The 13,679-nt window shown below is 34.5% G+C and overlaps 1 protein-coding gene across 2 annotated transcripts in view; it reads left to right on the top strand.

The window, feature by feature from the left end:
• The first annotated feature begins 1,344 nt into the window (after positions 1-1,344).
• Positions 1,345-13,679, top strand: part of LOC110031605 (mitochondrial import inner membrane translocase subunit TIM22-3-like) — a 35,675-nt gene continuing 23,340 nt past the window's right edge. Inside the window, exons 1-4 of one of the 2 annotated variants that reach the window (XM_020734883.1) lie at positions 1,345-1,615; positions 6,630-6,694; positions 6,784-6,856; positions 6,942-6,995. In XM_020734883.1, the coding sequence (XP_020590542.1) occupies positions 1,453-1,615; positions 6,630-6,694; positions 6,784-6,856; positions 6,942-6,995 (355 nt within the window). In that variant the 5' untranslated portion in view covers positions 1,345-1,452. The remainder of the gene's footprint in view (positions 1,616-6,629; positions 6,695-6,783; positions 6,857-6,941; positions 6,996-13,679) is intronic. The other variant, XM_020734882.1, reaches the window with a different exon arrangement.

Raw genomic sequence — 13,679 nt, 5'->3', positions numbered from 1 at the left:
GATAATTGCCGACTATATATATATATATATATATATATAACCCTGATATACAATATGTAATTAAAAAATTACCCCTGTACCATACTGCAGGGGCGTTGCCCTCACACCCCCAACCCACATAATGAAACTTCTCCTGATTGGACAAATGCTTCCGCTCCACTTCGCTTGCGAGCTCCGATTCGGTAGCTCGTTCCATTCCGCTCTAATTCTTTATCTGGTATATAAACCATATCTAACAATTTGTAACTATTCTGGGTGGTTTATATATTGTTATACAAAAGTACACCGGCAAGGCTTACTATTGGAGGATGGTATGTGTGGGATGGAGGAAAATTGAGCTTGAATCTCCTAGCTTTTAAAATAAACTAACAAACTTAGAGTACCATCTAGGGGGTGCAAATGAGCCGAGTGAGCTTGCGAGCTGACTCGAGCTCAGCTCATGAGCCGATATTATCAAGCCACGAGCTTGAGCTCGTCTCGACTCTGCTTGCTAGCTTGCGAGCCGGCTCGATTAGTGTATCACTAATCTTCTCCTCTCCTCTTCTGAACACTAATACCTTCTCAAGCGACCTTCAATAAAGAATGAGTTTTTAGTTCAAATTAGCGAGTCAACTGTGAACAACTCGAGCTCACAGTTTGTCATAAGAGTCAAACTTGGGCTCATACAATAAAATTCATTAAAATCCTAACTCATATTTTTCATTACATGTAAATACTTTGATTCAATAGTTTAAAAATATCACTAAATGTTAAATATTATAAATAATAAAATCTCATGTGCCACTCATGTAATTTCCAAATTTATTTTAGAAAAGTCCACTCCCAAAATATCTATGCAAAGTTAAAGATATCTTTAATGGGTTGTCAAAACGACTCATTGTTCGTGAACAATTCGTGCTTGACTCATTAAGAAACTTGTGTTTGATTCGTTCGTTAAGTTAATGAGCCGAACACGAATAATTTTTTGTGCTCGATAAGTAAACAAGTCGGACACTAACAAGTATTTGTTCATTTGTGTTCGACTTATTTTAGATCGAAACAATTAAATTATATCTATACAACTATTGCGTAATATTTTTAAAAAATTTAACTGTCGACAAGATTATATAGATTTATAGTCAATTAAAATTATTTGTTAAAAAAATAGAATAAAATATATTAAATTATATTTAAATAATATTTTAATATAAATAATAATATTTAAATATCGACTCAAATGAACAATTAGTATTGGTCTGGCTAAATAAATCTGTCGAAAATAAACATAATTTTCTTATTCGAAATTAATATTTTTTAACCAACGGAGAGTGAGCAAGCTACTTTGTATCCCCAATCTTTAAACAGATCTCATCATAGAAACTGAGCTGACTTACCTATCTGTAGTGCAGGCCGCGAAAGAGAGAGAAAGGGGCGGGACCTCGAAGCGATAGGGGACGGAGTGAAGAGGGGGTGATGGCGATGGTGGCTAACCCAAACCCTGAGTTGGAGTCTGACGTCGAGGAGGGAAATGGAAAGCCTAACCCTACTGCTCCTCCGGCTGCCCCTCTCGTTTGCGTTCTGAGGTTCGCAGGTGACTCCGCTGCTGGGGCTTTGATGGGTTCCATCTTCGGTTACGGTACGCTTCTTGATACTTTTGTTTCTTTCAGGTTCTTGAGGCTTAGATTCTGTTTGGTTTAAGGGATTCGAAAGATAGTGTGAATGGATGGGTTTGAGGGAGTTGAGAGAGTAAAAATGGAAGGTAGATGAAAATGGAGGCCACGAGCGAAGAGAAGGGAAATTAATTTTCTTCCATTTGTTTGGTCGAGGAGACATTCAGTGGGAGATATTTTTTTCTTTGTTTTGGTTGTTCAGCACTGCATTTTTTTTTTTTGTTTAGTATAAGGAGGCGACGTGAGATTCAGAGCAGTAGATCTATAAAATTTTCTTCCAATCTTTCACTAGGGTTTGATTTGGAATTGTCAATGGAAACATGTGGTCAAGTTTCACGGGTAGATTCAATTTTGGCCAAATTTTAAAATTAACATTTTTTTAAAATTGATTCTATTGAATATAATCGAAAAAAATGAATTTAAAAATGGACAATCCACATGGCGATTTTTATGATATATATATATATATATATTATAATTTACCAAAATCTGTATTTTGTACAACCTGCAATAAGGAAAAATAGAAATGTATAGAATAAACATAAATATGATGGTGAATTGCAAGTATCACAATTTTTATTAAATTGCTAATATCACAATATCAGCTAAATTGCAAATATCCATCCACTTTTTAAGACCCCAATTAGTTGCTTAAAGTCATAGAAAAGTTGAAACAAAATGATGAATGGTAGGCTCGGATTCACCTTTGTTCAATTAAGATGCAAATACATTCACATTTTGTCTAATAACACTTTGATGTCATCTAAGCTGCATCATGGCATTTGGTTGAGAAAAGCAATGATCCCATAAGATCCATGAAGAAGATGAGACCACCTTCAATGTTCAATTTAATCACCATCACATAATTTGGAGAGAAAATTTCATGAAATTCATTGAGATTTTGTAGAAAGAAGTTACCACTACGCTCTACCATATATACTATGTAAACTAATTATTTTTATCAAAAGGATGAAGTACTACTCTAAACTAACCCTTACACTAATGAGTTTTCTTTGGAACATGAAACATATTAATAATGTATTTAAACACAGAAATGATTTCAGGTCTCAATCATCCTTTGACATCAGTATAAGGAAACATTCAACAGCTACATGTAAAAAAGAAACAAAAACGAACTTCCAAATTTGCCTAAATTGCAAAAAACTAATTAGCTTTTAAAAAAACTAATTGCAAAGTCTAATTAATTTTTTTATAAAATTTTACACAACCTACGAGACTATGCACATTAAGAGCTAAAAAATATTGAAGTTTTTTCCTTTACTTAAAGGTATTATAATTACAAACAAAACACAGAAATATTATCTCACATAAATGCAAAAAGTATGGCAAAAAACACCACAAATTTTTTTTTCACGGTTCTTTAGGAATATATTGCCACTACAAGGAAAATCCTCCCTCTTTTGGCAATCTAAACTGAAACTTCTACATTCTCTAAATTGCAAAAGACTGTACACTTTAAGAGCTCATTTGGTTGAAGATATGCAAAAGTTGGGAAGGATGCAGCGAATAAAAAACTCAGATTTTTTTTTTGTTCCATGAAAAATATATGCATGGCGAGTTTTCAATCTCTGACTCATGCAAGTAGAAGCTAACCACAAAGGCATGTTCCATGAAAGCTATTTCATCATCTTTACTTAGGAAAATGACAAATATATGAAGATCAATAAAACTTGACTTTAGTTTTCCCATATTTGAATTCATATCAGAACAAATGTAAAAAATATTTAAGTGGTAGATATAGAGGCACACGAGAACATGAATACATGAATGCATAGGGGTTGTGCTTAGATGTTTAAGTTGATATAATACATAAAAAAATTACATATAAAGTTTAATATGAAAATTTGGGTGGCATATATATAAAAAGAATTTTTAGATGTTAAAAAAAGTCTTATATATTTACATATCTGAACACCTAAATATTGTGTGCTGTGTGTATATACCATCCGGACATGGTATACGAACACAAGACATAATACATGACTATTCTTAGAAGTGCAAGGCATGACAATGGGAGGATTGTGGTTTGGATTTTTTTAATGTTAAATCCCTTTTAACATGCTTCGAAAATATTAAAACTGACAGCTGTTTGACCACCATGTGTTCAACACTTGCTTTGTGAGTATTACAAACACATTTTGAATTCTGTAATTCCTTTTATGAACATGTTTTTGCGTCCAAATTGTTCCAATATTATATTGGATGCGCATTTATTCTTTACTCAGGCTGAATATTGTGCATCATACTATTTGACTGGGACACCTTTTTGTTAGCTTTGTTTTTCAAATCACAACCATGTTTATTTTTGGCTAACAACATCTAAACTGCATTTCTGAAAGTTTTACTGTCTAGATTAGCTTTCCACTCTTCATCCTTCATTCTAGCAATGCAATTGCATTCTGTGGTTTGTCAATCTATGATTCTATAACACTTTTCATCTATCAAATTATAAATTATATAATAATTTCAAATAAGAACTTATCTAATAATAGTTTGATGGCCAATTTTACAGAAAATTGTAGTTGCCCAAACAAACTCAAAATTTCTCTCCCCTAGTTAGAGAGAGAGAGAGAGAGAGAGAGAGAGAGAGAGATGATAAACTTGTATGCTTTTTTTTGCATTATTACACGTCAAATTATCATCATCAACTAGCAACTCATATATAGCGTTGGGAGATTAGTATTCAAATCTCAAATCAAAGTAGGGTGCTTGCTGTTGCTCATGACTTCATCTTTGTGAGCACCTTGGATAGTGCCCAACTGATTGGTTTCAGGCTTAATACACACACGTGTGGACATTTACACTGTATGTGTGGAGTCCAAGAATGGCCTGAATATTTCAAGAAAAATAAACCAAGGGATGGTAAGTGGTGTATCAGCGGTTTCTCTAAAGTATTAAACCAAGTGAAGTCTTATCCTAAACCCGATAAGAAGCTAAATCGATTGAAGCCTACGTGTCCAAGATGAACTCCTTAAAGGTGTTGCTCTCATAGAGGAGAAGTTTCAACAATGCCTTTGATTTTCAAACTCCATGAGTAGATCTTTTGCTCTATTTAGGGTTCGTTTGGGGCAGCTTATTTGGGTGCGGCGACGTTTTCAGAAAACGTCACCGCTCTGTTAGGAAACCGAGTTGGGTGAGCCTTTTTGGAACGCCACGAAAGGCGGTTTTTTATTTCTCCATAGGAGTCGCACGTGGGGGATGAGATGCGTTCGGCGTTCGCGACTGGCATTTAGGGATTGAATACCTTCGGCGCCCTTCTCAGCTTAGAAGGAAGAAGGAAACTCCGAGCTCCTCTCCGGTGCCCTTCGCAACTGTTCGTCTACTCCGCATTGTTCCGAACTCCCTGTTCGTCTCTACTGCTCCTTCCCCGTTCGTCAACCCCAAAACCGAAGCTCACGATCCCGTTCATCGACCCTGTTCGTCTCCACTGCTCCTCCCCTGTTCGTCGACTCTAGAACCAAGCTCACGATCCTCCCCCTCCACTACTGCACGGACCTTCTCCCGTAAAGCATTGCTCGTCTCTTCATGCGTCGCATGACTAGCGAGGAAGGTAATTGCCGACTGCCATCTTAATCGCACTTTCATATCCCGAGGAAGCATTGTTGTTAGGATTCTTTCATGCACCTTCTCCCGTTGATTTTAATGATTAATTTCATTTGCTCATATTGCTTTGTTGTTAAGATTCTTAAATTTAACAATTATCTTGCTAAATAGGATTCTTTATTGAAACCATTAATCTTTTTGAATTCAACTTCCGAAGAACTGATGTTGAAGTTATATCTATCTCTCTTTCTGTGCTATTTATATTGATAATCAATTTAAGCTGTTTCTGTTTTTTGTGATTTTTGAGCAATTTTCTAAATATTATATTTGGAAAATTACCATTTAGTTCTTAACCATACAGTTTTGTTCTATTTATTATTTTTCTCATACAGTTCTGTTATAAGCAACTTAATCAAACATGGGCAGAATGATCATTTATCCAACAACAACTTTCAGTAAGCTGTTCTGAATAAGCTGCCTCAATTAACAAGTCAGTTTATTCTGATAATCTGCAGTTTATCAAATTATCAGAATAATCTGCTTAGTAGATTATAAATAATGAACAATAGCCCCAAACAGACCCTTAGTTTGATGATGCCCCACAAGTATGCCTTTTCTTTTACTTTGTAAGCTAGAAGATTTCTTTCACGTTGCATTTAATTTTTCCATAATTTGCTGCATTGGAGATGGTAATGCCATTGCTTCCCTACTGAGTTTCCACTACTTTACTATTTACTTGTGCGATCTCTTCGCCCATCTGGAGAAAGTGGAGATTGTTGAACAGTGAGCTTGTCGTTGCTTCTTTGGTGTTGGGTGGCCCAATAGAGGGAAAAAAGAATTGCAAAGCAGGGGAATTTCGTCCAATTACAATATAGCAACAAGTACATAATGAAACAATTGAATGGTTTGTATGCCTGGTGAAAGGCAAAATTAGAGGCCTTCTGAGTTGCTTGCAAGAGACGAAATCTATAATAGCAAGTTGTGTGAACAATGGTTGGACCTATACGCAAATTTCCCTTTATGCATTTCTCTTCTTGAGTCTATTCACGACATTCAACTCACCATTTCATATCTGAAGTTACTCTTGCTTGTTGAAAATTGGAATGCTAGATGTAAGTAATACTAGTTATAATTGCTAGTGGTGGTCTCAAGCTCTCATTGTGTTTGCATATGCCTTTTTGTTATTAAACCATGAAGCAGACTTTCTTAACTCTTTTTTAATGATGAATGCTGGTGATTAATTTGTCTAATGGTGGAGCAGCGTTCTTTTTCTAATTAATGAAAATATTTAATTGCAATGTTAACCTAATTTATGGTACTCTCAACTTCAATTGAAATTTCCACTCACTGGTGTTTTTAACTTTAAACCTTATTTTTGGGTCATACCTTGATATTTGGTTGTTCAAACTATTTCAGGTACAGGCCTGGTTAAGAAGAAAGGTTTTAAGGGTTCTTTTGCTGAAGCAGGAGCTTCTGCTAAGGTTTTTAGCTATGCTATTAGGCAAAAATGTTTTATGTTGTTCTATATTTTCTGTCTTTTCATCATATAAGCTAATTCTTTAATGTTCAGACATTTGCAGTTTTGTCTGGCGTTCATAGTCTTGTTATCTGCTTCCTAAAGAGAATGCGAGGAAAAGATGATGGTATGTGTCGTTGCTATTTATCATCTTTATTTACTTAAAAGGAATATATTTTATGTCCCTAATCTGTATATTCTTATTATGACAGTCATTAATGCTGGGGTCGCAGGCTGTTGTACCGGCCTTGCTTTGAGTTTTCCAGGTGCTTATTTTCTCAATCCCTTTTTGCTAAGAGTGGTGAAAATCTTTTTTTAATTAATGAGTCAACGATGGTTAATATTTGCATTAATGTGCAATGGCATATTGTTGAATCATTTTGGGACATGAGATCTCATATCATTAGTGAACTCATACAATCTGAGAGAGACATTGTGGAAGAAGTGCGAAGAAGCTGAAGAATATCCTTAGAGAAATAGTTAGAGATTTTTTTGAGGATCTAGGATCGAGGAGTGTCTCATCTTCCCTTTTTCTTTTTTATTTGTTATGTAGCCTATGTACCCGAGCAAGGGGTCTAAAGAATGAAATATAAAACTAGGCTGAGATTGTATAGTACAGAGCCCGAGCAGACTAATTGTAGATAACACTACTGGTGTGGATTGTTATATTGTTATTAAATGATGATATGTATGCCGACATACTTGAGCTCTCTTCTTTCTTCCTCGAAGAGCTGCTCATCAAGCTCGGTGGTGTAGCTAGACAGTTGTCGATGAGCTTGGAAGGACTCAAAAAAACATGAGTGAGCTCAGCTGGAGGAACTCGCCGAAATGCTGACATGCTTAGGAGGTAGTCAAGGGGTTCTTCTGGGCGGCGAGGAGTTCTATAGCTTGTCACTTCCAAACGTACAACTAAAGAGTATGATTGACGTAGTTAGCACCACATCATTAAATTCAAGTTGGTGGGCTTGTTCTGTTAAGCCCATAAGACTCGTTTAATATTTGAGCTTTCCTATTGCTTAAGGAAACACATTTTCCGATATACACATATGGTAGGTCAAGCATTTGCTTTTGCATGTTGGTTTTCTTCCGTGGTAGTAGTATCCTTGTTGGGAGAAAGAGAAAGAGGTCAACATAGGTTTTTTGACTATTTGTGTGGGATCATCTTAGTTTCAACTATTTAATGCTTCCATATTCTTCTTGAATATGACCAAAATAATCCTTTTGTTGAATTAGGTTGGATTAGATTTGAGGAGTTAGTGGATTATTTTGAATCAAATTTGAAGAGTTAAGCTACTAAAGCGGACACATTGGATAGTCTGGGACTACAATGAACCACTTAACCTTTTTCACTTGGGATAAAATAAGTGAGAGAGAAGTTGGATATAAAATTACTACAGAAACTTAGTAGATTAGGCACAAAACTTGCTTTGTATGGCAAGTTTAACTCCCTTGCATTCATGAATGAATGTAGAAAAAGAAAATTCCACTTTAATTGAAAGGAACACATTATTAATTTCTTTCCATACAATCCTGTAAATTTTTGAAAAATATGATAACGATCAAACATCATTATGAGATGACTTGTAGGAGTTTATTTCAATAATTTTGATTTATTTTTCTACTTACGAGAGCAAGAGATGCCAAGAGTTTTCTTTGGCATCACCACACTTGCCTTTGTAGCCAACACATCTAAACAATACCACTATGCTTGTCGATACTACCGCAATGCTTTTATTTTTGCTATCAGAGTGCAACATGACCACTACAACAAGAACCAACAATAAAGCCTAAATCGTAGTACGTGGGGTCGGCTGCATGAATTCTTTTTCTCCATTATGTCATATTTAGTGTCATATTTTCATTTAGTTCTAATAAATTAAGATCATTTTTTATACAATAAGCCCAAGTTTTCCTCTGCCTTTCTTAACATAAGTCGAATTTAAAACATCTTCTCTCTAAATCGGATCATAAAATGGCCGACGTTTAATGTGACCAAACCATCTAAGACGACTTTCTCTAATTTTGTCCGTCACAGGAGCTACACCAACCCTATCACGGATATATTCATTTCGCATTTTGTCTCTGAGTGTAAAGCCACTCATTCGCCTAATCATTCTCATCTTGGCAACACTTAACTTAGTATTATGCTTCTCTTTTAAAGGCCAACATTCAACGCCATAGAGCATTGCAGGTTTCACCACCATTTTATAAAATTTTCCTTTCAATCTAAGCAGTACTTTTCTATCACACAAAAGGCTCGAAGCATTCCTTCACTTCAACCAACCTACTTGAATTCTACTATTAACATCCTCATCTATATCACCATCGCTTTGAACAACATACCCGAGGTATCTAAATCGTTCACACCTTTTAATAATTTGATCACTCAAAGTTACACTTTTGTCACTAAAGGTACTACTAGAATTACATTCCATGTATTCAGTTTTAGTTTTACTCAAATGAAGTTTCTTGGCTTACTAAACTCTTTAATATTATTTTAAAAGCTAAAAAGATACCCGAGGAGTGAAAGAAGAGTATTTTGGTCCCCATTTTTAAGAATAAAGGGGATGCACAAGAGTGTGAACATTATAGAGAAATTAAGTTGATGGGTCGTACTTTAAAATTATGGGAGAGGATAATTGAACATAGGATAAAATGAATTACAAAGATTTCTCATAATCAATTTGGATTTATGTTACGCAGGTCTATTATGAAAGCTATACATTTATTGAGAGGTTTGATGGAGAAGTGCAGAGAGATAAGGAGGATCTACATATGATTTTTATTGATTTAGAAAAAGTTTACGATAAGGTTCCAAGAGATATCCTTTGAAAAGTTGTAGAGAAGAAATGTGCTATGACTTATATTCAAGTCATTAAAGATTATTTATACTAGAGCTGTTACTTGTGTTCGAACGAAAGGAGGATAGGCCAAAAGTTTTCCTATTTCTGTTGGATTACATTAGGGATCGGCTTTAAGCCATATCTTTTTGTTTTAGTTATGAATGCTTTTTAGTTATGAATGCTCTTACTTATGAATGCTCTTACTGGACATTTACAAGAGAATGTACGTTTGTGTATGCTTTTCGTTGAGGATATCCTCCTTTGGATAAGACCAGAGAAAAAGCTCTGGAAAAACTTGAATTATGGAGGTCTACATTGGAATCTAAAGGCCTTCGTTTGAGTAAAACTAAAATTGAAACTAAAATTGACTAAAATTGAATATATGGAATATAATTTTAGTAGTAGTAGCTCTAATAACAAAGTTGTAAATATGGGCGATCAAATTATTAAAAGGTGTGAACGCTTTAAATATCTCGAGTTTATTGTTCAAAGTGATGGTGATATAGATGGGTGTTATTAGTAAAAATTCAAGTTGGTTGGTTGAAGTGGAGGAATGCTTGAGTCTATTGTGTGATAGAAAAGTACCCCTTAGACTGAAAGGAAAATTTTATAAGATGGTGGTGAGACCAATGCTCTACGACACTGAATGTTGGAGTCTAGAAGTGAAGCATAAAACTAAGTTAAGTGTTGTTGAGATGAGAATGCTTAGGTGGATGAGTGGCTCTACCCTTAGAGACAAAATGTGACATGAATATATACGTGATAGGGTTGATGTAGCTTCAGTGGCGGACAAAATTAGAGAGAGTCGTCCTAGATGGTTTGGTCATATTAAACTTCGAACATTTGATGATCCGGTTAGGAGAGTAGATGTTTTAGATTTGGCTTATGTTAGGAAAGGCAGGGGCGACCTAGAAAGACTTGCGTTTATTGTATAAAAAATGATCTTAATTTATTAAAATTAAATGGAAATATGACACTCAATAGGACGCAATGGAGAAAAAGGATTCATGTATAGTGGGATAAAGGCTTGTTGTTGTTGTAAGCTGACTTCTGCCATTTTTTTGTTTTCTATTATTATTATTTTTTTACAGCCAAATATATTTCAGAACATTTATTTACATTCCACTCAATTTTTATGTATCCACGTTATCTAACATCTAAACTGTCATGTTTTTATTTGTAAAACTTTTCTGTCATTAACCGTGCATGAAAGGGGTATTTCACTTTTAAAATGTACATAATAGTAGTATTTTTATACAATATTAAAGATTTGAGTGTTTTATATGTAAATATGAAAGTTTAGGCGTAAGATATGTAATACATAAGAACTGTGTGATATAACTATTGTTTTTCTGTTCCATTAACCCTTAAAAATTCAAGGTTGAGTAAAGGGAGTGGAGATCAAAGAGGCAACAAAAATCTGGAACAATTATATGGTTTTGAAGCCTATCCATAATAATAGAAGTTGTAATAAAATTAAACTTGTTCTTATCCAAGGACAAAGGTAATCCATTTAATTTTATATTTTTAAGAGAAAAAATGTTGCCCAAAATTTATAATCTCTCATATGGAGATGGGATTTTCTATTTATTGACTTTAGAATTTAAGTGTACAAGTCATTTGCCTCTGCATGTAAGTTAACTCTTAGGCTTTGCAAACCTTAGCATGTCTGTTGTAACTGCTTTTGTATGCCTGTAAGGATGACTTATCAAGTTTGGGTGAGTTGAGGTTGAATCAAACTCCATATACTCAAATTAGCTCAACTAGAAAAATTATTTCGGCCAAGCTGATTTGATTTGAGCCAAATCAAATTGGTTGAGTTGATTTGAAATTTATGTGTAACATGCAAATTGCAGAACTTTATAAAATTTAACAAAAAATGATGTCCTAATGAAGTAAAATAGTTTTTTTATAACATGGACTGTAGAAAAAGAAGCGGCTAGGAAATTGAAATTTATGTATAACATGCAAATTGCAGTGCTTGATAAAGTTAACAAAAATGACATGTCACAATGAAATAAAATATAATATGGACTGTAGAAAAAGAAATGGCTAGGAAAGTTTGGCTTGTTCATTCTTTCAATGAGTATTTATATGTAAAATTATACAAAAAAGAAATAAGTAATTATAATAACAAACATAAAATTCACCTTTAGCTCTTAATCATTTGATTATATAGTGATTTGTTAATTGATGTGAAGGATGCAAATTGTGGGCTCTTTCCTTTTTTTTTCATATGAATATGTGGGAGACATGTTTCTTTATAAGCAATAAATCCGTGACATTTAATTTTTCTTATCCAGCCTTTATTGATTGCTCTTCAAACTAGATAGTAGAGATCTACTAATCCAAATTTGTTTATAATATTCTTGAATGTTGGATTGCTGCGCCATTTTGATAAATATATCAGCAAGTTGTCTTCTTGTTGCGATAAATGGAGTGCAAATCAATTCATTTTTTAATTTATCTTTTAAAACATGCCTATCCTTTATAACAAGTTTGGTATGATCATGATGAACAAGATTGTGAACAATGTTGGCAGCATATTTACTGTCATAGGTTTTTTTTCCACTTGAATTTTCATTTGTTATTATAAAATCCATTTTTCTTTTTAAATACTAATAGGATAGAACTTAGCTTTAAAAAGTCTCTTGAATTTGGTTATGTCCTACCTAGCAAGTCCTAGTTTACTGACTTGTGTTCAACCACATTAATACATGTGATTTGATTTTAATTGGAGCAAATGCTATCCTTCAAGCCGGAGTATGATTATTAAAGGAAAGTAGATCTTTTTGGTTTTTATCCAATTGTAAATCTTATCAGCATTCACCATGCTATCAAAGGTAGGCAATTCTAACTTGTCATCCACCTTGAAAGGAGGTGGGTGTCTGATAGGATTCCCAGCACAACTTGTGAAGGATCCCTTCTGTTCCTTTGATATCTTGTTGCCTGCATTTAAATCATTTGATCCATCTTATTTTCTATGTTTTTTTTAAATTTGGCATTCTAATATTATTATTCCCCAAAGAAGGCTCCCCTTTAACAATGATCACATTTATTCCCGTGATAGTTTCCTTGTTACGAATTTTTCATGTTGTTTCCATTTCAAGTTACTCATCTCTAACTTGGAACCTTTAATTTTGATACAAAAAATTGATCTAACCTTTTTCTGATATAATTGGTGTTGTATGTCCTTTCAAGTGGATTCAAATTAAGTCCTTAGGCGTTGTAGTGTGCAATCATGCCAATAACTTAACCATTAATTAGTGTTGAGGGATGGACCACTCAAACTAATTAAGTTTTCATATCCCTGTGTGTACAAATGGAAAAGGGGGGCCAAGGTAGAAAACTACGTTTACGTTTCACAAAATTTTATTTTGAAAATAATGTTCCAGAAAATTAATGTCAAACGATGGAATAAGGTTGGAAAACGGTACAATATTTTGATGTAATTTTTTTTTTCCTTTTTTCAAATTATTATACTCTTTGATTCTTCCTTATGCTGGCGGCAGCAGTTGGAATCCTAATTTTTCTTCCATGGATGTGTGACTCTGTGTTGACCTCATTTTTGTGAGGTCTTTTCTTCTCCTCCTTAGAGTCTAGGTTCTAGCTCTAGAAATCCCTATGGACCATCTTAGAAAACTAGAATTGAGACTCACCCTTCTAGAAGCTCCAGCCGATTCCTGTTTTCCTTTGATGTCTAGCATCTTTGGCACAAGACCATCGTCTTATAAACGAGCGGTTATGGGCTATTTTGTGAAGATTCAAGGAAAATGTTCCAAATAGGACTTCAAGCCTTAGGAAAACATCGTCACGATCTTTTTCGTCACGTACACACACAGAATACACGAAATTCACGAATTTGCACGAAATCGGATTTCAATTAAGCCCAAAGGACGGGTGAAAATGCGAACTTCTCCGAATGACCTCCGACGACAAATTGGACTGCGCCAACGCGTCCGGGATACCCATTTTGGTAGGAAAGGACACCCATATTGCCATATTTTCGACACGAGAAAATTGACGCGCAAATCGGTGAATTCGCCAAAATGACCTCCGACGACAAATCGGACTGCGCCAACGCGTCCGGGGTACCCATTTTGGTAG

This window comes from Phalaenopsis equestris, unplaced genomic scaffold (assembly GCF_001263595.1).
Source record: "Phalaenopsis equestris unplaced genomic scaffold, ASM126359v1 Scaffold000840, whole genome shotgun sequence".
Taxonomy (NCBI): domain Eukaryota; kingdom Viridiplantae; phylum Streptophyta; class Magnoliopsida; order Asparagales; family Orchidaceae; genus Phalaenopsis; species Phalaenopsis equestris.
The sequence above is the reverse complement of the archived record's forward strand: the minus strand, read 5'-3'. Positions and strand labels throughout refer to the sequence as shown.